The sequence below is a fragment of the Athene cunicularia genome (assembly GCF_003259725.1).
Source record: "Athene cunicularia isolate RWA chromosome 5 unlocalized genomic scaffold, athCun1 chr5_part1, whole genome shotgun sequence".
In the NCBI taxonomy this organism is placed as follows: Eukaryota; Metazoa; Chordata; class Aves; order Strigiformes; family Strigidae; genus Athene; species Athene cunicularia.
Window position 1 is genome coordinate 7,739,026 of NW_020799101.1, and position 27,531 is coordinate 7,766,556.

The following is a 27,531-nucleotide window of genomic DNA, read 5'->3' on the forward strand; positions in this document are numbered from 1 at the left end:
TGGGGATACAGCAGGGACCACAGCAGTGCTGAACTCTCCCAGGACAAAGAGGAGGGCAGGGCAGGAGCGACACCAGCCATGGTTTTACTCTCAGCCATCCTTTAACGATGATACAGAAAAGCCAGATGTAAAATTAATGTCCTCTCTCCTGTTGCCTTCCGTGCCTCCCCTCCCAAGGTCAAAAACAGCAGTTCACGGGAAAGCACTATCTCCTCCCTCAGCAGGGAGCTGAGGTGTACACTGTCTGTCCACGCTCATCAAACAATGTCACCAAACAGCAAAGAGGTTTCCCTTTATTGCGAGGGCCAGTGCACCACTGCCCGTGAACCATTTGAAATTGTGTGGGTTTTTTCTTTAAAAAAAAATAAAATTTAAACAATTATTTGAAACTATTTAGCACATGCCTGTCTGTCATCTTCCCATCTCTGTTTCACCAGAAGGAATTACCTCTTGTGTATGATATTTCATATCTTTCTTCCAACACGCAGGGCAACTGAGGCTACATCTACCATAGCAAGCAGTGGAGCTCAGCTCACACAGATCAGCAGATCAAAACAGCTGGTGTTCAGGACGTAGCATAACCATCATGTGTGTAGGGAAAAAAAGTTGTGTTGGACTAGCTCTAGCCTGAATGCCCACAGACAACCATGGGCACCTCCTTGCAGAATTTATTTCAGTTTAATTCAAAATAACCATTTCCACACTCCCTGATGGCTCAGCAAAATGAACCAAAGCATGGTCAGCAGGGATAACTGGGAGAGTTCCTTCAAGACAGCACCGCTGATATGAACTAAACCACGAAGCAGGTACATACCGTAAATGATAGGAACTATCAGAAGAACCATTAAGTATTTGCCAATCCAGTGAGAGGGTGAACAATTCACAACTGAGCCCTTTATATAATCCCTTCCTTTCCACCCAGTAAGAGTTTCATTTTCTGCCGACAGGAAAGCAGGGAAAACAGTTATTTCCAGCATTTCTGTTCACCAACATGGTGTTAAGTAATTAAAAACAAACACAGTATTTTTTGTCAAGATTAAGAAGTTTATCCAAAGCCCAATGAAGGTGATAAAAATATTTCTACAGGAATGGGTCTTTTCAAATCCAAATATTGTATAAATATTAACTAATTAAATACCACCATGGCTGTGTGGCAAGTGGGAACTTCCCCTTCTACACTATTCCTTTCAACCTCCTTTTCCTTTTGAAAGCAAATTATCCAATTTACCAGAAGTGCTGCTAACTCAGGAAGCCTGCTCACACTGGGTTTTGCCCTCCCAGCTTTCTTAAACAATTTTGCTCTTCACATTGCCAGGATCCTGGAGCAGCTCTAAATCACCACTGTCTTTACTGCCACAACAGCTCATTCAGGTCCTGCAGTACTTGGGGGGCATAGAGAGAGTTGCAGGTTAAATATTTAAAGGTACTAAGTCACATCATTTAGATTTCAACATACTTTTAAAGATAAGAGCTTAAGTGGCTTTTCTACCATTAAAAAAAAAAAAAACAAAAAAACTCAAAAAAAAAAAAAAACCCACCCAAAAAAACAAACAAGGTGAAGCAGGGATTTGAATATAAGTGGCCTTCAGTGCCCTATTCAGGTGCCTCAGAAGCCATCCACTCCTTAAGCATTTTAATGCCAGTTTATAACCAGTTATGCACCTTATAATGCCTTCAACAAATTGAAATTTATCTAGCAAGGAACACATTTATACAACTACACAATCTATTTCTTTCATTAGGCATGTGAAACAGACAAAAATACCCATGACTGATGATTTTTTTTTAGGCATTCTCATGTGTCAGTTGCCTCTCCAGTGCCATCAGCCCTGTCACATGCCACAAAGCTGCACAGTTAGGGGAACTGTAGACCAGCTCCTCACCCGGGCAGCAGGCAGCATAAACAGGGCATAAATTTCAATGCAGCTCCTATTGGAGCTTTTTGATTTGTAAAAATCACCCCTGAAAAATCATAGTAAACACTTAATGGACTTTTTTGATCATTCTGGTTAAAGAAAAAACAAGTGTAACTGTAATAACATACTGGCCCCAACAGATGAGGCATACAGCTAGAAACAAACAAACAAAAAATCCTGGGTGAGAATTAGTAGTCTACTTGACCTCTGGATGAATTAAGCAGGTCTCAGAGAGATATCTTCCTTTATTCTGAGATGACTGCAATCTACTACAAGATGCACAACAAAATCTATCCATACATAGCACCGTATTTTCAATTTAATTTGAAGATAAATAATTGATAAAGGATCAGACATAACTGCATGAAAATTGCATAATTCATTTATATCATTGAATACTCTTCAAAACCAGTTTTAGCATCCACTTTCTTAAATGATCATCCTTTAGGTTACAGCAGTAAACAGTAACATACACACAGATTCTACACCTATACAGTAGCTATAGCTTCTGTAGGTATATCCATGATAAAAGGAAGACAAGGGAAAATGTGGACCCTCTCCTGAAGGAAATGGTAGGCCTGGTTACTCAGGATATGGAGAAGACTGAGGTACTCAACAACTTTTTTCCCCTCAGTCTCCATTGGCAAGTGCTCCAGTCACACTGCCCAAGTCTCAGAAGACAAAGGCAGGGACTGGGAGAATGAAGAACCCCCCACTGTAGGAGAAGATAAGGCTTAAGACTATCTAAGGAACCTGAAGGTGATCACATCCATGGGACCTGATGAGATGCATCCACAGGTCCTGAAGGAACGGATGGATGAAGTGGCTAAGCCACTACCCATCATATTTGAAAAGCTGTGGTGTCCAGTGAGATGCTGGAACCAGTTGCCCGGAGAAGCTGTGGCTGCCCCCTCCCTGGCAGTGTTCAAGGCCAGGCTGGACGGAGCTTTGAGCAACCTGGGCTAGCGGAAGGTGTCCCTGCCCGTGGCAGGTGGGTTGGGACTAGATCATCTTTAAGGTCCCTTCCAACCCAAACCATTGTATGATTCTATGATTAATAAGCAGACCCAAAATTTAGGACCCCTGTAGTTGATTAAACAGTGAAAGAGTAAGTACATGCCCAAAACTCAGAGATAAAACAGTCTCTTGTGTCTGAATTAGCTCAGCAAGCATGGAACGAAAAGGGAAAACAGAGTTCTGCACAGGCTTGGTAGTAAGTGTCACACATCGTGTCTGCTGTCCTAAGGAAGAAAGAGGAAGGATTTGTGCATGGGAAGCAAAGCAGAGGTTGGATCCTCCCACAGGTAAAGAGATTTACAACCTGAAGGCAAAAACTTTTCCTGCTTCAGAGTGCCACAAATCCTGTTCAGTTTCTGCTGTAGCCACCCACCCACAAGCAGCCACACATTCCCCTTGATGCCATCCTGCACTCCTGCTCATCAGCAAAGAGTAGTCCTATCTCCAACAGTTCTCAAAATATTGCCATGAAGCCCTTCTCTTACCAAAAGAGGGACATGTCTCCTCATTTCACGTAGCTGAAAACACGTTTAAACCCCAGCTGTCCCTCTTTCATTTACAGAAGGCTGAGCGCCATGTTGGACCCTGGAAGCTGTGGGAGGAGGAGACATAGGACAGGGCTCCTGCACTATTCCTCCTGTGCTCATCGCCAGCCAAGCCCTGAGATCCTGCCTGCTCCTTCCACGGCTGCAGAAAAAGAGAATTCAGGCTTCAAAGATGGTCCACACATCACAACTGAGCATCTCCCTAACAAGCATCCTCTGTTCACCAAAATGTCTGTAGCCTGTCTGGCAGGATTCCCCATAGGATATATCTGTAATAGGTCCAACTCCAGGCTTTTTACCTGCACTTTTAGGTGGCTGTGCAAGGACACAAAACAGCTTTGCAGCTGCTGTAAGTTGTGCTGCATCAGAAAAACTGGGAGAAAGCAGAGAGCTGCTGGGGGAAAGGGCAAATATAATGTTGATCTTAATCTGATTTAATTTTATTATAAGATCTAGGACAGAAGGAAGGAAAAAAGAACAGAAGAGAAGGAGTCCAAGTCCTGACATAATGCAATTCCATAGTAATTTCAATTTCTTGGCAGGAGGGGGGGGTGGGAACTATTACTGTCTTGTTTATGGAGATCAGCTTGAAAACTGGAAAAGGTTGAAGAGCAATACACAAATCTGAAATGGTACATATATAAGGGTTTATATTCTTGCAGCTTTTTACATCACAGCTTCATAATTCTGTGACTAGCTTCATCACTTGAAAATGTCTGGAGATGGAAACTTTAGGAACTGTATTGCTTTCATTTCTTTACCTATTTTCTTCATGTTTTACAAGCTTCATTATATGTCCTTAAAATATTTAGCTGAAAAGACATACTGATAACACAGTTAGGGTTTTTTTTACCCATTTCCAAGGGACTTTCTTTACTGCATCTTCTAGGCCAAACACTATTAAGGAAAGTGAACGTTCATCCTTGAACACTCTTCTAAGAAACCATTAACAGAAATTCCGCTAAAGGTTTTTAGAATATTAAGCCACTGGCATTAATTTAATGGGATTCCTATAATAATTAGAGCTACTAAGTAGCAATCTCTTCACTAATTATTTTAAGGAGGTTCATCTTTCCCTCTTTCTTTTTCTTCCCAAAAGTGCCACACTCCTCACAGAAGACTGTAACTTAAATCACAGTCAAACATACCTAAAATGAGTGTTTGGTTTTACACATGGTAGGGAAGAAACAAAATCTAACCATTTTGTTTACAAAGTGATATGACCAAACAAATTCGCACATTAAGTTGATCTTGTCCTAATTAACCAGACTAGACAAGTGCTCTATCACCACTGAATGCCTTTCAGGAATAATAGAAGATTGAATCACAAAGAATTTAAATGTAGATTAAAACATGAGCGATACAAAGTAGATCTCACACCTACTTTTTTCTTCTGTGCCAACTACTTATGCGTATCTCCTGTGATGCTGTGTATCACACAATGCTGGACATACTCTGAATCTATATCTTAACCATTTAAAAAGCAGATCATAACCAGTTTTACATCCATCTTTAGCCACCCAAGAGTAAGCTGCTTTTCTGATAGTTCTAAGCAGCTTTTTCTGAATCTGAGATTTCTCTAAAACTTTTCCAGGTGAACCTGAAGTTTTAAAGTATTCGAAGTCTCTGTCTGCTTTGCAAATCTCATCCCAAGATTCCTGTTAATGGAAAAAGCCGTTTCCTTGAGTGACCCTGTTATTCTTATTTGGCCTTTGCTACCACAGATCTGCAGGTAGAGTTACTAACGGTTTCTCTATGTCATGTCAGGGAATGTGCCTTTGGTGCTTCATTGCAGCCGTGTTGCCATTTGTTTTTTTGACCCAGAGCAGATGCTGCAGTGTCACGGCTCCATACCGAGGACATGTCTCTACCATTTGTTGCATCTTTAATCATTACCAAAATTGCTTATGTCACTTCTAAGGGATATCTCCAGATGTTTTACAGCAGTCAGGCACTTACAGCTTGACCCCAGATTTGCAGTGTATTCATTTCAGCATAATCTAGGAGCTCAGATTATTACAGAGAAATATAATTTAGTCATTTGAATTTCAATAAGCAGGGCTCTTTCACTGAGATATTGACCAAAAACCCCTAGTGTTATTCAACACATAAACACCAATCTGACTTTTCACAAAACAGCACAAATACTAATTCAAAATAAAACCCTATTCTAAAATTGCATGTAACTTTAATTCATCACCCTCTGCTTTAAAGCTACTGTTTTCCAAACCCATTTCATGACAACAGCCACCCCAGTCTTTCTACCAAAGGCTGAGTCTGACTGGCACAACAAATGTATGTCTGACAAGCTGTGCTTGGTGCAACAGTCAAACTAGCTCCTGTCTGCTAGTTTTTGCTTGCTCTCCTGAAAATGTAATACTGAAGCAAAACGGAAGAAAATTCACCGTTAAAGACATTTGGCTTTAGACCACTGTTAACACTCACTCATCAAAACACATGGCTTCAATGACAATATTAGTGCAAATATGGATTGTAAAAGTGTCTTGGCAGAATATTCTTTTGCTCCATCTGTTTTAAACATATTTTCTCTCAACTAAGCGCTATAGAAATTTCATTGCAAGTGAGCTGAAAGGAAATAGCTCTGTAGAAACATGACTTAGTCCATCTGTCCTTGAATAACCAGGCCTAAACACATCAGAAATGGACTTTCCAGCAGTACTAGTCCTGCTGCCTGGACTAGCCTCCTTGGCAGCCTCCTTTTCAGAGGAAAATCAGCCTTCCCAGGAAATTCTTATAGAAGGAAATTCAACATGTGATTAAGGAAATCCCAGAAAGTCTATCTGAGAGGCCAGCTCTGATGCACTCATTATCACTTAACTGGCCAGGTAGCTGTCATTAATTTGGAACAATTAAAAATCAGCCAGTGTGTGCTTCCTTAACAAGTTATAACTCACTGCAAGTAAGGATGAAAGACTCTGGTCTGTAAGAAATTTTTAGGAGCCTCAAAAATTTTCTACTTGTTTTGGCCACAAGCTATCTTTCTACACTTGCAGGGAATATAGGTAAGAACAGAAAAACAAATAAAATAAAAGAGTACTGTAGTTTATAACCTCATTAAGACAGTTTAATGCAACCACCTAATTGTCAGCAAATTGAAAACAAGGAAACTAATGAAATAACTGCTTTCATGATGGCACTTTCCTTGAAAACAGTTTACAGTAACATGTATTCTGAGTAACAAAACATAAGAACCAGTGAGCACATCTGTACCAAAAAAGGCAACAGATCTGAAAATACCACGAGAAAGTACGAGAGCTGTTATCTTTCATTTCACTGCTGAAGCGCCTCTCATAAAACACAGAAACATCTGCAAAGAAGCACAGACACAAACTAACTACACTGATCATAACACTAGTTTTAACAGGTTTCTCAGAAGTCCCTTCAATTTGTACACAGTCACAGATTTTTGCAAAAAATCTACATTACAGAAAACTACATTAACTTACCTTGCAGCGACAGACAGAGATCATCTATTTCAGAGGAAGCCTGCTCCTCTGTGGAGGGAGATGACTGCTTTGATGCCATATTGAATTCTATGCAGATTCTTCAATCAATTTCCAGACTGAAATTATTAAAAAAACAAAAAACAAAAAAGAGAAAATCAGTACAGTTTTACACGAAAATTGATGATGCTCAAGTGCATGGCGCTGAGATATGTGCTTCGGTTTGTGTTTTCTTTCCTTGGTAGGCTGTTTCCTTAGCTTATACAGAATAAAGCAACTGTTCCTATTGCACGAATCCAAGCTTTGGTCCTTTGACTCTTTTCTAACAGTGGCCAGGAGTATTCCACAACACAAACCATGGATCCCAGTGTGTCTTGCCATGAAAACAAAAGCACTAGGATTAGGAGAATTCAAACTGTTGCCGCCTTTGTGAAAGCCAGGGTGACAAATTCTTACAGTGCCTTCTTGCAGAGTTGTTGTTGTTAAACATTTTTTTTTTTTTTAAATTTTTGTACTTTTCAGATGTCTCTTCCTGTCTGGATAATTGCTGCAGAAGGGAAACAAGTTAGGCAGAATCTGCAAAGATTAAGGTGAAATGAAAAAGCAGCAGTTATCATATGAAAATAATCACAACTGCTGTCTCTGTCTGGTACCTTTGTTACTCCTCAATCCCCATGAAAGAGATTCTTTTTCCAACTCCTCCATTTTCCTCTCCCTGGATACCTCCCCTGTCTCTAATGCAACTTTAGTAAACGATATACTGTATCTTTCTTAAAAGTGTAAACCAGTTTCTGTTACTGCAGTAGCTATATTGTTCAATTTCACAGAATTGTCTAGGTTGGAAAAGACCTTGAAGATCATCCAGTCCAACCATCAACCCAACATGAACAGTTCCCAACTCCACCATATCCCTCAGCGCTGGGTCAACCCGACTCTTCAACCCCTCCAGGGATGGGGACTCCACCACCTCCCTGGGCAGCCCATTCCGACGCCCAACAACCCCTTCTGGAAAGAAATGCTTCCTAATATCCAGTCTAAACCTTCCCTGGGGCAACTTGAGGACATTCCCTCTTGTTCTGTAGCTTATTACTTGGTTCAAGAGACTCATCCCCAGCTCTCTGCACCCTCCTCTCAGGGAGCTGTAGAGGGCGATGAGGTCTCCCCTCACCCTCCTCTTCTCCAGACTGAACCCCCCCAGTTCCCTCAGCCGCTCCCCAGCAGACCTGTGCTCCAGACCTCTGTTGCCCTTCTCTGGACACGCTCGAGTCATTCAATGTCCTTTTTGTAGTGAGGGGCCCAAAACTGAACACAGGAATCGAGGTGTGGCCTCACCAGTGCCAAGTACAGGGGTCAGATCCCTTCCCTGTCCCTGCTGGCCACGCTATTGCTGACACAAGCCAAGATGCCATTGGCCTTCTTGGCCCCCTGGGCACACTGCTGGCTCCTGCTCAGCCGGCTGTCAATCAACACCCCCAGGTCCCTCTCTGACTGGCAGCTCTCCAGCCACATCTCCCCAAGCCTGTAGCGCTGCTGGGGGTTATTGTGGCCAAGTGCAGACTACAGGAAACTATAGGAAAAACTGGATACTGAGATACTCAATTTTATCAAGAACTTAAGAGTTAAACAAATTCAAAAACAAATAAAGCTGAACATTAAATAAAGGCTCACCTTAAACAAGCTTTGTTACCTAAATAACTGTAACCTTTTCATCAGAAGTTCTAGGAGTTACACACCACATATTAATAACTCATCCACTAAGTATATGTCAAAATAAAGGGTGTGAATAGATCAATGAGGAAATACGTTGAAGAATGCCAGAGAAATTTTTACATTCAATCGCTTGCTTGTATGAATCATGAGGCAACCTTTGTTTACTCTACTATATACTTTTTTTCCTCACTACCTGCCTCCCTCACTGCACAGAAACGACAACACACCTTTAATACGGAGCTATGCAATAGTTTGTTGTCCTCATCCTGAACAATGTGTATCCTTGTGCTTCATCCAAGCGCTGCTCTGATGACAGGATTATTAATCCCTCACAAGATTTACTATGGCATTCATCACCCTGGCATCTGAACGCTTCACAAACATCAATCACCGCACTTCTAGAGCATCTATGCAAGACCAGGGGTGTTATTGCCCACATTTAGAATCACAGAACGGTTTGGGTTAGGAGGGACATTTAAAGATTATTTAGTCCAACCCCCCTGTCATGGGACATCATTTTAGTGACAAGCAAAGGCAAGAGAGAACAATTGGGTAAAAAAAAAAAAAATGTTAATATGACTCTGGTTTTCCAGATAAATAGAAATTAGCTCATATGGCCAAAGCACTGACTCCACCTGCTGCAGTGAGAATGCAGCATTTCTGCAAGGCCCCAACAACTTACAACTGTAACTCAAGGCACCAGATTCAAGAAAGGGGAGTTCTACCTGGGGCAAGTAAAGACGAGACCTGTCTAGATAATCACAGAAAAGGAAAAAATGTTTTACAAGAGTTTGGCTTGCTTAGCCTAGCAAAAAGCAGAGGAAGAGGAGTATTTGATCTTTGTCAAGCACAAGAACAAGATGATATAAATAAGCCACGCCTTGAGGTTAGGATGGAAATCAGAAGATTTCTAAATACTGTGTTCTAACAAAGCCTCCCAATACAGGCAACTGTCACAAAGGCTTTATGTTATTTTCAGATTGGAATTGTTCAGAAATAGGCAACATAAAGTAGTTGCCTTTATTAAAGGGACACTTGGACTTCCAACCTTGGAGAGCTCTCAGAAGTCTTCTTTTCTCAAGCTAGAAGTATGAGTCTTAAGTCAGACAACCAAAACATAACCACACAGTTAGCTACCACTGGTAAAAACTGAGGTTTAAGCGCCAGGACTAGCATCTCACAGGAACTGAGTGAGGGCATGGGCTGAGCAAGAATCCAGTTCTCCCAGAAGAGCTGCCTATGCCTGCGGCGATGCAATCTTTCCTGGTGTCGGTGGTTTAAACCCAACTGGCAGCCAAATACCACACAGCTGCTCACTCACCCTCCCCCACCCCGGGAAATGGGGGAGACAGCTGGAAGGGGTAAGGGTAAGGAGACTCGTGGGTTGAGGTAAAAACAATTTAATAATTGAAATAAAATAAAATCCAAAATAATAACGATAATAATAGCAGTAATAATAGAAAATACAAAGGAGTAATGCACAATGTGATTGCTCACCGCCTGCTGACTGATGCTCAGCCTGTTCCCGGCGAGTGATCTCAGAGGAGAGAGAATCCTGAAACCACAATCCCGGAATCCAGAGAGAGCTTCCCTATCAACCCTTATCTATACACTGAGCATGATATTACATGATATGGAATATTCCATTGGCCAGTTTGGGTCCATTGCTCTGGCTGTGCTCCCTCCCAGCTTCTTGTGTACCTGCGCACTAGCAGGACATGGGAAGCTGAAAAGTCCTTGATTTCTTAGCAGCAACTAAAACCACCAGCACATTATCAACATTCTTCTCCTATCAAATCCCATACTGAATGCAAAACACAGCACTGTTCTAGCTACTAAGAATGGAAAAAAAAAAAAAAAACAAAAACACTCTACCCCTGCCAAAACCAGGACACCGGGAAACTCCTTCCTTTTTGTCTCAAGATCAAGAAATACAAAACCAAACTCTAAAAATGCAAAATGTCAAGTGGCTTAATAATCTTCTGGGTATCACTGTATGTCTTGGATCTGATTTTGTGATACACACCTTGAAGGCTACGAAGCAGCAAGATCCAAACTGGCAGGTATGTAAGCAAAATCCAAACTACATCATCAGATCTGATTTTTGCTCCCAGAACAGAGGGAGTGTTAACTGCATTCCCTCCACCCTGAATTTTCCAGTGTCCAACTGAAGACTTTCAGAGATATTTAAGAAAGAGTAAATACTAGGCAACAATGAATCCACAGCTGAAATCAATGAGCCTGCCTGAATTTGGACCTAAGGTTATAATTCAAATTGGGTGCCCATAGAAAGGAAGAGGGATAGGACTAGAAACACACATGTAGACACCCACCATTGCCATATGAGCATAACTTATGAGCAAGACATCCCCAGAACTATATACATACGTATGTTCCTGTGTTTCTGGGGCATGCACTCTACATCAGAGGCAATGCATGTTCTTTTTCTCTTTAACATAAGTTTATTCTCATTTTTTTCATTTCATTTTAAACTAAACACAGTTTAAGGATTTTCTTTTAAAGGCACAAAAGCAGCACAAAAGCTCCAAACAGTGAAAACATACATATCTGTTTGACTTTAATGAATCCAGATTTGCAATGGTGGCATAGGCAAAGTCAAGTCATGTTCAGCTAATTCGCACGATGCTAAAGTCATTGAGAGCATAGTCCAGAGAAAGAGAACAGGATTTGGCATTAAAAATCCTCTATAATGACAGGAAAATATGCGAGAGCCACAAAAAGCATTAATGGAAGTTTCATAAACAAAACAAAATGCATTTTTAACCTTTCAGTGACTGCTCCTTCTCTGTCCCCATCCCTTGGCAGCTACAGCAACCACACAGTACATAGCGTGTCTCCTGCTTTGAGCTTCTACTGCACTTCATGTGATGGCACCCCAGTCTCAGTTCAGATCTCTAAGCACGAAAATAGTTAATGAAAGTTAATAAAACTTTCAGGATTTTAATGCAGAAAGTATGCTAAGCTTTAAAGCATTAATTAACTTTAAGTTACTTACTAATTAATTAAATTATGGCCCATGATCATAGAACATGTATAAAAGAAAAAAACATACTCTTATTTTCTTTTAAGGTCAAATTCAGGCCTCCTTCCCAAAAGGATGGGATTTAATTTATTTTTTTTTTTTTAATGCAAAATCCACTCAAGAAATCCACAGTGCAGGTTATAAAAATGCACAGCTAACACAAAATAAATTTATGCTAAAGCTTTCATGTCCGAAACCTGCCATACACAATCCAACACAGCACATACATTTTGCAGTGCCTCTGATTCCTGCCCTGCCCCAAGATAAGACTCCACAGCTGCTTTGAAAGGGGGACACGCACACTTGGAGGACATACCTGCAAGGATTAGCATTATTTAAAAGGTACAAGGTACAGATTGTCTGAGAAGGGATTATACAGGGACAATATGCTAGTCCTTTTGCCCTGCCTCTCATGAATTTTATTCAAATAAGGCATATTAAGTGCACCTATATCATATCAACCTCTGAAGAAACCTAAACCATCAAGCTATTGGTAAGATTGCTTAGCAATGCTTTTCAAAGGTGGTAGGAATGATCAACTTTTCTACTTTGTAATTAAGTCAATTACTTTGTTTCGTAACATCTAAATAAACTGCGGAGCTAAACCAAATGCTTAATTTCCACGAAATGCTGGACACCTAGGAAATATATACCCATAGTGCTGAAAGAAATCAAATGCTTTCAAATAACACAGTACCTTTTCAGTGGGAATAAAACTTAAGGTGAAGAGAATAACCTTGTCTTTCCCTCATTCTGGAGAGTCTAGCATTAATACAGGAAAGCATTAACTGCTAACACCTTGGGATAACCTGTGAAGTATCACAAAGCCAAAGAGATGGTTCCAGGAATGCTGGGACCTTGTTTCCAATGGATTTGTTTCCTGTTGATTAACTTATGTGAATTGCACCAGAGTTTCTGTGTGAGTTCATCTTTTCTTCAGTATGGAAGAAGTCACACAAGAAAGGTGAATTAGTCCTACTCGAGAGAAAAGCTTTCCATGGTGTCATGGCTTGAGCCCAGAGGGCAACCAAGTGCCACCCAGCCTCTCCCTCACTCCTTCCCCCTCAGGGATGGGGAGGAGAAAATAAAACAAAAGGCTCAGGGATCCAGATAAGGACAGGGAGGGATGAGTTACCAACTATGGTCACAAACAAAAGACAGACTTGGTTGGGAAAGAAAAAGAACACCAATTCAATTTGAACACCACCACCTAAATGGAGTAGGACAGTGAGAATTACAACCACAACTTAAAAACACCTTCGCCCCACCCCTTGCTTCTTCCTGGGCTCAGTTTTGCTCTGGAATTCTCTCCCTCCTCCCCCCCAGCAGTGCAGAGGGCAGGGGATGGGGGCTGCAGCCAGTTCATCACCCATTGTTTCTGATGCTCCTTCCTCCTCAGGGGACTCCTTGCACTCTTCCCCTGATCCACCGTGGGGTCTCTCCCACAGGGGACAGTTCTCCATGAACTTCTCTGACATGAGTCCTTCCCACAGGCTGCAGCTCTTCACGAACTGCTCCAGTGTGGGTCCCTGCCATGGGCTGCAGCCCTCCCAGCAACAGACTGCTCCAGCTCAGGCTGCCCTGTGTCCTGGATTTCTTCAAGCACAACCTCCTGCTCCAGCATGGGGTCCTCCACAGGCTGCAGGGGGGCATCCGCTCCACCAGTGACCTCCATGGGTACAGGGGCACAGCCTGCCCTCTCCTGGGCTGCAGGCGGAACTCTGCTCTGGTGCATCTCCCCTTCCTCCTTTATTCAGCTGACCTCAGTGTTTGCAGAGGTACTTCCCCCACAGCTCCAAATCCTCCTCCCAGATTCCCCTTCTTAATATACATGCAGGGGTTGTGTGGCGGGGTGTTGGCAGCAGGGCAGGGGGCTACAGTGGTGGCTCCTGTGAGAAGCTTCTCAAAAGCTTCCTCAGCTCCAAGTCGGACCTGCTTCTGGCCAAGGACGAGTCAATTAGCGACGGTGGCTGTGCCTTTGTGACAAGGTATTTAAGAAGGGGAACTTGTGAGGGGGTGGAGACTCATGAGGAGGAGTTATGAGGAGGACACCTATGCGAACACCAAGGTTGGTGGAAAGAAGGAAAAGAGAGAGGCACAGGAGCAGAGAGCCCCGCTGCATCCTGTGGTGAGATGGCAGGGCCACCCCCCTGCCACCTGTGGAGGTCCATGGGGGAGCAGAGATTTGCCTGTGGAAGAAACCACAATGGAACAAGCAGCGGTGCCCAAAGAAGATTGAGACCATGTGGGGAGGAGAAGCCTCACTGTCATAGTCTGGCACTGGGATGACTGCAACACGCAGGGGTGACCAACACCGGAGCAGCCTGGGATCGGCTACAGCTCGTGGGAAGAACTCATGCTGGAGAAAGTTCATGAAGAACTGTCTCCTGTGAGAGGAGAGCCACGTGGAGCATGGAGAAGAACACAGAAGAGTCCTTCCCTACTCCTTGGAAGAAGACAACTGCTAACTGATGGCACCACTATTCCCTGCCCAGATATCAGGAACAAAACAGCCCAGGACTAGGGGAGAAGTAGGAGGAGGTGTTTCTAAGAAGTGGTAATGCTTCTCATTGTCCCGTTCTGTCTGTTAAGTGTTGTTGTTAGTATTTTGAATTAAAGTGATGTTCTTTTTTTCTTCCCCTAATGAGTCTGTCTTTTGCCTATGACCTTAATGGGTGAGACATCCCTCCTTGTCCTTATGGTGATTCCTGAGCCTTTTGATTCATTTTCTCCTTCCCAGCCTGAGGGGGAAGGGGTGGGTGAATGGCTGGGTTGGTGCCCAGTTGCCCTCTGGGCTCAAACCTTGGCAATATGTTATCACAGAGGTACAGCCACCTTCATTAGTTGTCTCAGCCTTGGCCAGAGGTGGGTCTGACTTGAAGTCAGGGGACATTTAAGAAGCTTCTCACTGGGGCCACCTCTGTAGCCCCCTATCCCGTTATCAAAACACCACCACACACAAATCCAACACACATGGTGTTCTCCAAAGGAGTAAGTTCTTGACCACCTGGGCTCAACCTGCAGCTCAAGTGGCTCAACCATCAACAGAAGCTTTTTCTATGATACGGGCACTCATAAGACTCAAACCCAGACTTTCCTCTGGGAGGTATTGCTAGAGTACTTCTTCCTTTACCTCTCCAGCTGTTCCCACAATGGGCACCTAAAAACACAGGTGGAATTAGGTCAGCACAGTCATATCATGTAATTTCAAATTAACTTTCTTGGAATCTCTCTTCCTTTCCCAAATTCAGCTTAAATAGCCAGCAGATAAAAAAACATACTGGGTATTGACACACAGACATAGGCACATTGACAGAAAGAAAACTAATAGCAGGTAGCAGACTCGAAATTTCAAGAAACTAACCTGAAAATAATCATTCCAGAGATTTTATCACGAGACTACACTGATTTAAATATGTTTCCAGAGAGTGCCAATGAGACCTAAGAAATGCTCTTCTTAAGCAGGGTACTTTATAAGGACATTCTTGTCTCAGAAGAAAGGAGGAAAAAAAAGTTTCATATGGATTTGGAAGATTCATTAGCAAGGATTTCATGGCCTTAACATTGCAGTTGGATGAGGGTAGTTTGCAAGTCTTCTCTTTCAGTGTTCCAAGTACTGAGCATAAGATTTCATTGTAGGAAAAAACCAGCAGTTATACAGTACGCTCCTCTATGGTGAAACCACTGCCATTTCCAAAACAATGTATGTAATTACAGTTAAAATATAAAATGTTTATTTCATTAATTAAGTTCACTTCTACAAAACAGCTCTGCACACTAATTATGGAGCCAGGTAAACCAGTTGGCGTGATTTCTATACTGTTCCAAGTAAAACCGTTTGCAGCTCCTGAGTTTTCAGCTCACCCCTGCGTGCCCCTACACCATGCCACAGCTTGCTGCACAGATGTACCCTCAGACCCCTCCCCATGAGCCAATCTTGAAAAATCATATGGCATGAAATTAGCTCAGATGTGCATCCTTAAAGCTGAAAGCAGCAGATAACCTTGCAAACAAGCCCAACTAGAGGTAACAATATTACAACCCACTGTTAGTAAATCCCTGCTTCACTGGTTTTGCCTTTGTAGACACATGCCCCATATTTTCACAATTATGTTGGCTACATGCTTTCCACTGGTGTTGCAATAGGAATTGCAGACATCTTTGCATGGCATCTCCAGCTGTTTGTTTTTACTTTTCCTCCTTTGAAGTGCCACTGATTATTTATGACCCACTCAGGGACTCAAAAGACTTTCCCTCCATTGAGGCCTCTACATGTAAACTGAAGTCTGTTCCTAGCAACAGATTATTATTACTCATGTATTCAGTCGAGCCAACATCTTGAACAGAAATGGCAGATTTTTATCTTTGGTGAACTAGTCTAAAGGAATTAGAGCTCCACAATGCAGACTGACTGAAGACCTTTTTTCCTTTTTAGTTATTAACAAAGATCTCCGTTTATTTTACATTCAGAGAGAAGCAGTAACATTCAGAAGTGCAAGTCATGAGCCATGCAAAGTACTGCTGAGACACCTTCTTCAGGTAAACTATTTTTCTGTAAGTCTGTCACAGCCTCCCTCAAAGGCAAACTGTTGGGATCCAGATTATGATATGACCTAAAGAATTATCACAGAAAATCTCTTACATCAAGCTGGTTTGGGTTTTCGCTTTTTTACAGTATTTTCTTTCCCCCTCACTTTCGATGTACTCACACCTCTGTTAAGTCAGAGTTAAGTCTGATGGTCATGCTTTCTCCCCAACACTTCATTTACAAGTGTTTCACCATTTTTTCACCCAGTGTCAGGGGTGGGGAGGAAGTTCTGCTTTAAGCATGCGTTTTCCAAGATCTTCGCACTAAAACACTCTTTTCTTAAGGTCCTACTGCTGACTGAATTTCACTTCTTCCACGTTTAAAATGCTTCCCAACGTTGCTCTCGTGGGTGATCTCAGATTGTATACACGTCCACAGCTGGAATAGGATCACACAGCAAACGTACTGATCCCCTTTCCTTCAAAGCCAGATCCACAGGTAGCAAAAATCAGGACAGTACCACCGACAGATCTACCCTGACCTCCCCACCTCCTTCTCAGGGAGAAAAAAGTATTTGTCATCATCCGGTAAGCAATGATGGCACATTCTCCACCCTTTCATGGAGGAAGAAAAGGGCTTCCGTTTAGGTTTCCATCACTTTGAAGGTGATAGGGAAAAGAGGCTCTAGCCTTCTGATCCTACATAATACCCTACAGCAGTCAGATGGGTACCAGCCATCCTTTAATAAGTGGTATTAGAGCACATGGCATTAGAGACTCTGCACTGCCTGGGATAATGCTGAAACAAGCCTTGGGTTTTCCTAAGCTAGCAGTAGCTGCAGATGAAGGAATTGAAAAGGGAAAAGCTTGGAAAAGTCTGAACAACCCTGCTCAGAAAGAATCAAGCCCTGAGAGCATTAGATCTTCAAGAGATACAGAGATGGACACAAAGCTATACTCCATTGCCACAGAAATAGTCATCTCCTGTGAACTGACACACTGCAACTATATGCACAAGAAAGGACTCATCTGAAGAATAAGAGCTGCAAGACCAAGACATTTCTTATTAGTTTATTTATGACAACCAGCAGCAGTACATTTTTGTTATCCAGGGACTTCCCAGTGATCTATTTATAATTCTGAAAACGTGCCAGGACAAGCATATGAGTATACAAAAGCCACACCACTTTTTAAGGCCAGCAAATGTTGCTGGTTTTTCTTTGATTTACACATCAGTAATACTTCCTGTTACAGAAGCACAATGGATCTTCTCATTACATTAATTAATTTTAAAACGTAGTTAGGAAAGTGTCTTTCTTGACCTTTTCTTTTTCTGGGGGGGGTGGTAATATATCAGTCATCCGGGTACAATTACACAGTTTGAAAACTGCACTAACTCCATGCTGTTGTAAACACAGACACAAAAATGCTTTTATTAACAGAGCTAAGCGTTGTTCGCACACTCACAAAAGCTGAACCATGGAGGTGCACGATGCATTTGCTTGCCCTCAGAAGAACAGCCTATCTCACATTTATCTATTCCCCAGTGGAAGTACAGTGTCAAAGCATGCTTACTAAAGCTGGAGAAAACATTCAGTTTTCAACTGTTTTCCAAATTTTCCCACATCATTAATAAAACCAAGAACTGCTCAGAACTCAAAATCACAGTTGTTAACATAAAAAGGGAGAGTGATGAATGCCTGGCAGCTCAGAAAGCTGATGCCATGCCCCTCCATCTCCTCAGGGCATACTGCTATGCAGGAAACCAAAAATACTATGGCGACTTCATGGCTCCATTGAAGTCAAGGGTTGAGATGGCAATTCAATTTCCAAAACACACAGCCCATAAGCACATTCCAGCCCAACTCTACCTGTGCAATGTCTGGAAGCCTTCAATTATATGCAAAACCCCATGTTGTTTATATGGTGTGTTGCCACAAGGCCAGAATGGAGGAGCTTTTCCAAAGCAAGGGTTGTTCACATGCTTCCCTGCCACCCGGCACGCCAGCAGTGCCGCAGCCCCAGGGCTGCTTCCCGCAGATAGCGGGGCTGCGGGGAAGGGTTATCATAAAAACAACATGAGCAACACAGGCTGGCTCTAGATCTGTGCTGTATCTGGGAAGCATGTTCAGTGCATAAGCACAGCCTCTTCCTACCCACTCAGTTGACTGGGAAGCATGCAACCAAGATGACAATAGCTGCCCTTTCACTCCTAAAGCCTTTCTCCATTTTCACACAAAAGCTGCCTATATCCAACCCCCTTTGCCCAGCTACCTGGGCTCAGGCGAGGCCAGTAGCCAGGCATGGTGCTGTGTAGCCACGCTCTGCCTGGCCTACTTTAGGCAAGGGGTAAGGGTGCAGCGTGGCCACAGCAGCCCCAGCGCTGCAGGGCGCAGACAGACCTCTGACCTTTAGGCGTGCAGTTCCCATCACAAAAGCAAAGGGCTGCCTGCAGCTCATCGTACCCCTCCCTTGCAGCTCATCGTACCCCTTCCTCGGTGCTTCCTGGCCCAGAGTCAGTTTTTACAATTGAGAAAGGAAGGGAAGGGAAAGGGGAGGGAACCGCCTGCAATCAGAGCAAGTTTAACTCTCACGCAGGGGACTGTGATCAGAACAAAGTGGACAACGCTGCCTGCTTTTATCAAGCAAGAAGTTTTGTTGTTTGTTTGGTTGTTTGGTTTGTTTTTTTTTTTTTACAAATGTTTCTTTCTTTTCCCTGGGTTACAACTGAAATTCTTTGGTCAGTGCTTTAATAGAGACTCGCAGCCAGCTTCCCATTATCAGTGGAACCACTTTACATGGTGTAAAATGTATTTAAAATAGCACTATAGAATAACTACACCTGCTTTGTACTAATGACATGTTATTAATGAGAATCAGGCTTCCAGTAATATTCTGCCTTTGAAGGAATACAAAAGTTTCCTTTCCGCTCCCTTCCTAATTCCCTTTTTCCCCAAATAAAGGAAACAGTCAGATGGTTAACAAACAGATTATTCTGTTGACCAAAGCTTGCCTAAGCAATAAAAAGCCTGTAGTTTCTCAATTAAATCATAAAGCTGTTCTTGTTCAGAAAGATCTTCCTAAAGAGCAGTAAACTGCTCTTTCAGAAAATTAAGAGAAAGGTAGGGATAGTGGCAATCTAAACGCAGGAGTTTTCACTAAAGCGGGGAGTTGTTCTTACTGAGCAAAATCACTGGAAGTGGCAGTGCAATGTTTGCATAACAGACATCTGCAGACAGAGCCATTGATGGTGTCAGGACAGGGGAGGAAAGCAAAACACAATGTGTATTTGGGAGTCAAAAGAGAAAGGGCACATCTCATGCTAAACCTATCTGCTTTGGCAGTATTCCTGTAAAGATCACGAACTTGTTTTGATCACTAAATATAGCAGAGAAAAGGAATCTACTGCAAGTAGCTCTCTCCGGCAGCACTTGCTGTTTTACGCAGGCAGAAGGAGGACACAAAAGCAAGATTTGTCAAGCAAATGGCAAATGAAGCTTGCCAAATTTGAAGGGCAAATTACAATTTAAATGCTAGGTCCTAGCCTGGCAGCTGTGAATTCATCAGCTTCTCTCTCAAGCATGTCCCACTGAGGCTACAGCAATGCAAACTATCACTCCTCCCCTAACCCACCACTGCTCTGACCTGGAAGGGCCACGTCTCCAGAGAGCGAGTTTTTCGTGTCCATATAATTCTTCCAGCTGAAAATTCCCCCCCAAAGTGCTAGTCAGGGTCGTCTTGTTTGTTTTTACACCTTCTGTCCCAGGTACTTCAAGGTTTGTGGACAAAGCAGCCTTTCCACAAGTGCAGCCTGCACGGTCGCATGTCTGTGCTGGTTTTGCAGACATGAAAAGGGCCCTTCGACAGTGCTGTCTCCCACGCTGACTGTGCAGGACCCTCCGCTGCAGGAGAAAACCAGTGCCTCACTCGGACAACTCAGCAGAGCCTCTGCACTGTTCCATAAGTAAAGCACTTTTGTTTACTGCTTAAGACAAATTAAAGGTCTCTCTCTTTGCTTTCAAAGAATTAGTTGCTTTAGGGAAAAAAAAATCCAAAACAAAACACACAAACCTAAATCTCTGATTTATAGCATAGTTTCAAGCCTGTAGAATAACTTTCTGTGTGCAGTGCAAACCAGGCCAAACACTGTTATTCTTACCAGTATTGTTGCCAGAGCGAACCAAACAGCCAAACTGCACATAGACAGCACAAGAGAAAGAACATGGTGCTATGCAGTAACCTGCTAGAATAAACTGTTCTCACCATACAAAATAAATAAAAAACCCCACAGTTGCCATTGCAAGTACAGTTGCAATTGCAAACCAAGGACTCCAAATCAGAAGTAGCCCAGACTAAAGGATGCCTAACTTATTTCACACATTCCCCTTCTGCACAGGCAGAACGGCCGAGTCTCCTCATCAGTGTCTGAATCACAGATCAGTCCCGGCTGCTTTCATTTGAGAATCAGGATTTCTCACAATGAAGACAAAAACGGATGAATGCCCGTGAGCCCCAAGCATCTCCCTCACTGAAAGGCAGCAATATTACTAACACAAAAGTTACTTATAGACAAGTTCAGTCAAGCAACGGAGAACACATGGTTGTGTAAGCAGAGCTGCCATACCATCCTCTCCTGGGCCGGGCCGCCGCAGCAAGGCCACAGCCAAGCAGGTGAGGTAAGCCACAAACCACGTCTGGCCGCCCAAGCCAACTCCAGCCCACTGAGGCATGTTTCTGTACAGCTTGCACAGATACACTTCTCAGAGTCACCCTCCAGGACAAAAATCCAACAAGGAGATGACGTGTGACCGCTAACACCAGTCCTGGGAACAGGATATGCTCCAATTTCCTTACAATCCATGCACTGGCTTTCAGTACAGTGAACTCCTGGACTGGCTTTTCAGAGAATCTTTGCAAGAAGAAACATGTTCAAAGTCACCTCCAAGCTTTTCAAAGGTGAAGCCTTCCCTTGCAAACATTATCTGTAAAGCCATTCCAAGTCTACCTACATCACTGGTAAGGCACAACTGCTCCCCCCAAACAATGTTTGCACATAGCTACGTTGCACAAGTATCTGCTTTCTCTCACCCTTAGGAACTGCTGAGGTGCCCTGGGCACATAACTGGGAGGAAAAATCAGATTTTTTACTCCCTGAAACAAAGACAGCTCTGCTGTTACTTTCCTCTTACAATAACAAGCTCTGCTTTCTCCATCCCAGGGGTATTTCATCACCAACATCCCACCCAGTTCTGCGTAAGAAACAACACTGCAGACAATCTATCAGTCCCTTTTTTTTCTCTAAAAAAAACCCAACCCTAAACCTGTCGGTCTGCTAACTGTGAAACCACTTGTTACAGTCCAAGTGGTTGATGAAGCAGGATGACAATACCAGGAAATACCTGGAATTGATCTTCAATGTTTATTTTTGGAGACTGGCTTTTCTCCCAGCTCTTATTTAATAGTTTGTTCTTTCCCTCCTCTCCCCAGCCGTTCTCTCTGGGATCAAATTGCAATTTGTTTCACCTCTTGGGAGTTCACCCACAGACCCCCTAAGCAGAACTTTTGGAATTGATTCCTGGCTCAGACAACATGTTCCTTCTATTTCACGGTTATCATATTCCTTCTCACACATCAAAAAGGCTAGGAGAATGCTCTGGTATTTGTCTGAAATCAGAAGTGCACGGGATCCATTTAACAGTCAGTACTTGCCTGTACTTCATATCTCTGTTATACAAGCAAATTCCTTCAACAAGGAGTGTCCCCTAGACACTCAGCTCATTTAGCAAAGGAAGTCTTTCTGCTGTAAACTCCTTCTCCACACAGAAGAAGTTTTATCCCTTTCATACCTGGTTTACCTGCACAGATAAGTTAGGCTTTTTCCAGAAGAGCTAGTGATGATTTTTTTTTTTCCAGGCTACTAATAACACAGCGGTGGCAGCAACACTTCAGAGACCAGGTCACAGCTCCCTGAGCTTTGCATTTAGATATGCATTGCAAGGTTTAGATACGTTCATTTAAAGAGTTTCTGCACATTATCTGAATGCCACTGAATAATCACACATGCTGTCTTAGGCCACTGCAAGCCCAGACTGTAGCACATTCACTCCAAAATTTAGCCGTTTGTGATTGAGAGAACGCATACAATCACCCACACCAGCCCAGTGGATACACAATAATTCAACTATGTGCCTGAACTATGGATTTTTGGTATAGAAAGGACAGGGAAAGGAAGATGAGTAACAGCCTATCTAGTTTTGCAAGAAATTTTCACAAGAAGGAAACGAGTACCTACCGGGTGCTGTCACCCACCAAGCGCCAGGCAGGCAGTCTCACCCCCAGGAGAGCAGCGGATTGCAAGGCAGCTGTGAGAAGCAGGGGCAGGGGAAGAAACACACCCCTGGGAGCCTGCAGTCATCCTCATTGCTTCCACCTCTGCCACTAACCTGATGTGCGACCTTGAAAAAGCCACTCTGCAAATCCCCCTTCGGCCTCTTATTTATAGCAGAAGATTGTCTGGCGCTGCGGGTCCAGCCTGAAGCTTTTCTGAATCCAATGACAGACCAGGGGAGGAGGAAAGCTTTAAACTGGACATTGCTGTCAGCTCTCTGGTGTCGGGTAAAGCCCTCCAGGCACACCACCTTACACTGTGCAACCTACATGGACGCCAAGACTGGCAGAAATGAGGACACCAGGAGCCCTCCTAGAATCTCTGCTGGGATATGAGACATTTTGGCCAGGATTCAGCTCCTCTGACACTAAACAGCTACAAGAGAGATGCTTCCATGTGCATTCATTGTTTGAACTCTGCAGGAACAATGGCAAGAAACGGGCACTTTTAGGGCAGTTTGTCCAATGTATTTTTAGATGTCCAATACAGTGTGGATGAATCATGGCCCAAAAGTGTTTGCTCCTCTCTAGTGACTATGAAAGGAGCCTGGAGAACTGTCTCTCACGCAGATAGCTGTTGTTTGGCAAGATGAAACTCACCCTTTTAAGTTGGGAGAAAGAAGTAAGGAAAGAAGCACCCCCATTGATTTACATTTAAGTGAGAAAGGGTGTCTCAACCAGAGACACATTGTGCAAGTGCTCTATGCTTCCCTCCCTCATAAACATCTTGTAACAAAATGATATGCAACCACCTTCACCGAGAGGGCTTGGCTTTGCTAGAAGTTTCATTTAGTCATTGAACTTGAAGCTTTCACCAAATATTCCTGCAAGCAAAGCTCCACATTGTTCACTGCACAAGAGAGAGCCTCCAAGAAGCAGGGCAACTTTCACTTCTTTCCCTGCATCATGTAGGTGGTTATTAACAACACAAGCCAACCCAGACCAAAACAGAGATCTCATTAATGCAAACTGAACCAAACTGATTTCTGAAGTGTCTTTACAAACGCTACATGGCTGTACACAGACTATTTTCTGCAAACCAACAACGCATGTTCAGCAGTGTTTCCATTCCCCCCTCTGCCTCTCCCTCTCACTCCATCATTTATCAACTTCTTGTCTTTCTCCTGGCAACCAACAGGCCAAAAGATTCAGAAAGCAAAACTTTTTCCTGTAAAAACCCACATTTCTGCCTCCTCCCTACACTTCCATGAAAGTAATTACAAGTGCTTTGTTTTCCATTTTAATTGTCATTTCCTTTGAGAGAACTTACAGCCTGAGCCTTAAAGCTCAGACGACTAATACCATTATTTTCTCTTCTTCCTCATCCCTGGCCACAAACAGTAATGTTTGTATCAGGATCAGCAATTCCTTAAAAACCTCTCAAGCCAATCTGTGCAGCTGCATTGTGTTGGGAGTTATCAGCAGGCTGCAGGAAGGTTAGAAAGCAAACATGCCTCCCTACAAGAGACCAGAGGCTGAAGCTAAGCCCAGAGTCGAAGCTCTGCCCCATTTCCCCTCCTGTGGGAGATAACAGCCTGTTCTGCATCAGCCCTTTCCCCTGCACAGCTTTCTGCTCCTTCCTCTGTGTGCAGCTGAGCTGAACAGAAGTTTTTTCCCCACTCCCTCTTCTGCCCCTGTTCTGGCCCTTTAGCATCTCCACTGAAGCAGCTTGCTTCATCTCCGGCGATGAACACTGTGATTTAGGTGATCTATAGAGGCTGTCTTCTTCATATCCTCCCTCACTAACACTGGGACTTGTGTGCAAACCATGAAGGTCACAGGAAGCTGGCTAGTATTCAGAGACATTTAGCCTTTCCATCTCCACTCTGCAATCCCTTCACAGACAAAATGCTCCAGACACTGGGGGTCTTTCCTCTCTCGACATTACCCCAAGCCAAAATAACGTCCATCCTTCACAGGGACTACTTGCTGCTGACACCCTTTATGCTCCACAGGATCCAACTCAGACCAGGAAGGGTAGGCAGTCAAATTCACATCCTATGGGGTAACATACACAGTACTTTTTGATTCAAAGTCCAGTAGGTATGATCTGCTCCTCCCAGGGAACCTGCACATCAGCACAGGAGGGAGCAGGGTGAACATAGCCTGTCCCTTAGCACGGACATACCACTTAAATTCCCAGACATATATTTATACTCCAGACCAATTCGCTCACATCAGCTGAAGTAAAAAACTGTCCCAGACCCAAACCAAGTCTCAACCCCTGCCACAGAGCACAGCTGGCAAAAATCAGATCAACCTGACCTCCCAGTGGCTATGTGGCCACCTCTGTCTCAGTTACAGGAGTCTTCCACCCACACTGGCCAGGGATGAAATTCAGGCAAAGGAAGATTAGGCAAGAGGTGTATGAAATGTCACCTTCTTTTTAATCGCAGCTTATGGATCCAGCCCCAAAGCGTTACTCATATAGCGCTCCACACTCCACACGTATAATCCCACCGCCTAATCCGACTACTTGTTCAAACAGGCACGTTGCTAGGAGTGGGTCCTTGCCATCTCTATCTACACTTTCAGCATTCCTCCAAGACCAGGTCCTCTCCCACATCTAAAAGTCCCATGACAGTTCAAAATAAACCACGGGAAAGCTAGGGCAAGTGTGGTGGGACACATGGCTCATTCCTTCAATGTGAGAAATGATGCTGCCCATTGCAACCTGATAGGTGCTCTCCCACGCCGACAGATCATGTCAGGGAAACACTTCAGTTGTGGTAAGCAACAGATAAGCATCTCTCTGCACATACACAGAAAAGCATCTCAGCTGGTTGACTTTTAAAACCAGTATTCATTGCGCCCTGGGGAAGAAAAGAAATTGGGTAAATCAGCTGAAGGGCACAGCTTTGGTAGGAAGAGTTTGGATCGTCTCTTCACATCTCTCTGTACAAACCCCACCATTGAGAGTCCAGATCCAAAACAGAGACGCAGTTGCTAAGAAAACAGCGCTGCAAACAGATGTCAAGAGATGATTCATGGAGTGAGGGCATATCCCTGTACTACAGATAAACCAAAATGAATGAGGCTCTTTATACCTGATCTTCCAAGCTGTGCTTCTTCATTCTCTCTTTGGGATTTTTTCTTTAATTCAATTCTATATTCAGATGTCGAGGAAAGGGAGCAGAGCTGAACTCACTGTTTATAGAATTAATTACTGGTAAAGGGGTTTTACAATGTCTATAATGAACCCAGTAAAAGGGCTAAACTGTGGCCCATTTTCCCCCTGAACCAAAGCATTTTTTTCTGAAACATGAAGAAACTTTGTCCAAAAACTTATCAGAAGAAATAACATAAAACCTGGTGTTAAAAACTGCAGAGGAACAAAGAGTAACCATTTTTTCTTTTGTTACTTTCCCTTATACCAAAGAACTTTAAATTAACAGCTAGGGAGATAAAGCATTTTCAACCTATTAGATCATTAGCCAGTAACGCATGCCGCTTCTTGAATTACTTCATTGTGTCTATGCTTAAAATCTTTGCCTGACAAATAAATAAAAAATAGCTAACACACTACAGGACTGGCTGAGTGCTACTGACACCAACGAAGTTCTCATTTACTTTAATGACTTTTGGTCAGATTTAGTTGGAGAAAAATAAGTTCCTTTGCCCCTCTTAAACCATCATGCTCAATTCTTAACATGGTATGATAGCAACAGTACTTAAAATACAGTTTCCTGAGGTTATTTGTAAAGAACAGTTTAAATAAAGGAACTTTGATATATGTTTTTATAGATAACTAGGGTAAAAAGGCAATTATCATTCATTACCCTTCTTTATGAAGAAGGGAAGAACAAACATTATTTATACACTTCTGAATGTGTCTGTAGAGCATCTCGCACAAGGGGGGCCCAAACATTGCCACGGTTACACATCAGTACAGGGCAAATACTTTTGTTGAGGTCACCGCTGATTTGCCATCACCCCTCCAAACTCCCGTGGGTCCCTGCCCATCCCTCTCTGCTGCAGCTCGTCCCGCTGCCATCGCTCGCAGATGCCAGGGCTCCCGCTGCCCTGCCACCACACGCTCACTTCGCACCACCCCGTCCCCTGCCGCTATGACATGCCGCCTTCTGCCTTAGGAATCAATTATTTAGGCTGCCCTGATTTCAGCGTGAGGTGGCTGTGTGTGTGTGTGTGCCTGTAGGGTGGTGGATACTGTTATTGCGGGCCGCGTTAACAACTGCCATCGTGCTCCTTCTCGGAGCTATAAAACCACCCCAGAAGTGGCCGAAGCCCGTGACTCAGCTAACCCGGTGCCGGAGGCCCTGTGTGTCCCTTCCGCAGGTATTGCATTTCAAACAGAGGTATGAACAGACTCACCCGCCAAGCTACGGTTTTGTTTGCTTGACCAACCATCACAATAACTAGCCAAGATCCTGCACATGGCACTTACATCTTTGTCTGTCTGTCCTGTGATGGGAGATCACCCTGAAAGCTGAGAGGGAGGAAAAACATGGGAATGATGGAAAGAGGCAGGGGGGACACACACAGACGGGACATGAGGTACCCTGCAAGAGGGAAGCAGAGGCATGAAGAACACACAGTCACTGATGTGACAAAGGTTGTGAGAAACTCTCGAACAAACTTGCTCAAAGTTTCTTCTCTACCTTCCGAGTAACTTGAGGAGTGTGCACCTGCTCCACCTCCCAACTCCACCAGCAGCTCTCAGGCAAAATAAAGAATAAACAACGCTGTTCTGGAGGGGGGGGACAGGGAGAGGACTGAGCCTGGCTTTAGTCATGGAGGTGAAGGGAGGACAGAGCCTTCCCTTAATTCCCCGCACACACGGCACCTGACACAAAGTCACAGACCGAGAGCCCCACGTGCTGCGTCCCATGGGCCGCGGTAACACTGACCCGCAACACCCGCGCCGAGGGGACGAGGGGCTGCCAGGAGCCCTTGCAGGGTGG

At 43.6% G+C, this 27,531-nt stretch overlaps 1 protein-coding gene across 7 annotated transcripts in view; it reads right to left on the reverse strand.

Annotated features, from left to right (window-relative positions):
- SYNE2 (spectrin repeat containing nuclear envelope protein 2) overlaps nt 1–22,765 on the reverse strand; it is a 196,589-nt gene extending 173,824 nt beyond the window's left edge. For 5 of the 7 annotated variants that reach the window (XM_026849688.1, XM_026849685.1, XM_026849686.1 and 2 more), the window contains exons 1-2: nt 22,515–22,732; nt 6,946–7,061 (exon numbers count right to left, since the gene is read on the reverse strand). In XM_026849688.1, coding sequence (XP_026705489.1) covers nt 6,946–7,024 — 79 coding nt within the window. In that variant the 5' untranslated portion in view covers nt 7,025–7,061; nt 22,515–22,732. Of the gene's footprint in view, nt 1–6,945; nt 7,062–22,514 lie in introns of all 7 variants that reach the window. The other 2 variants (XM_026849687.1, XM_026849692.1) reach the window with 2 other exon arrangements.
- Between the last annotated feature and the right edge of the window lie 4,766 nt (nt 22,766–27,531).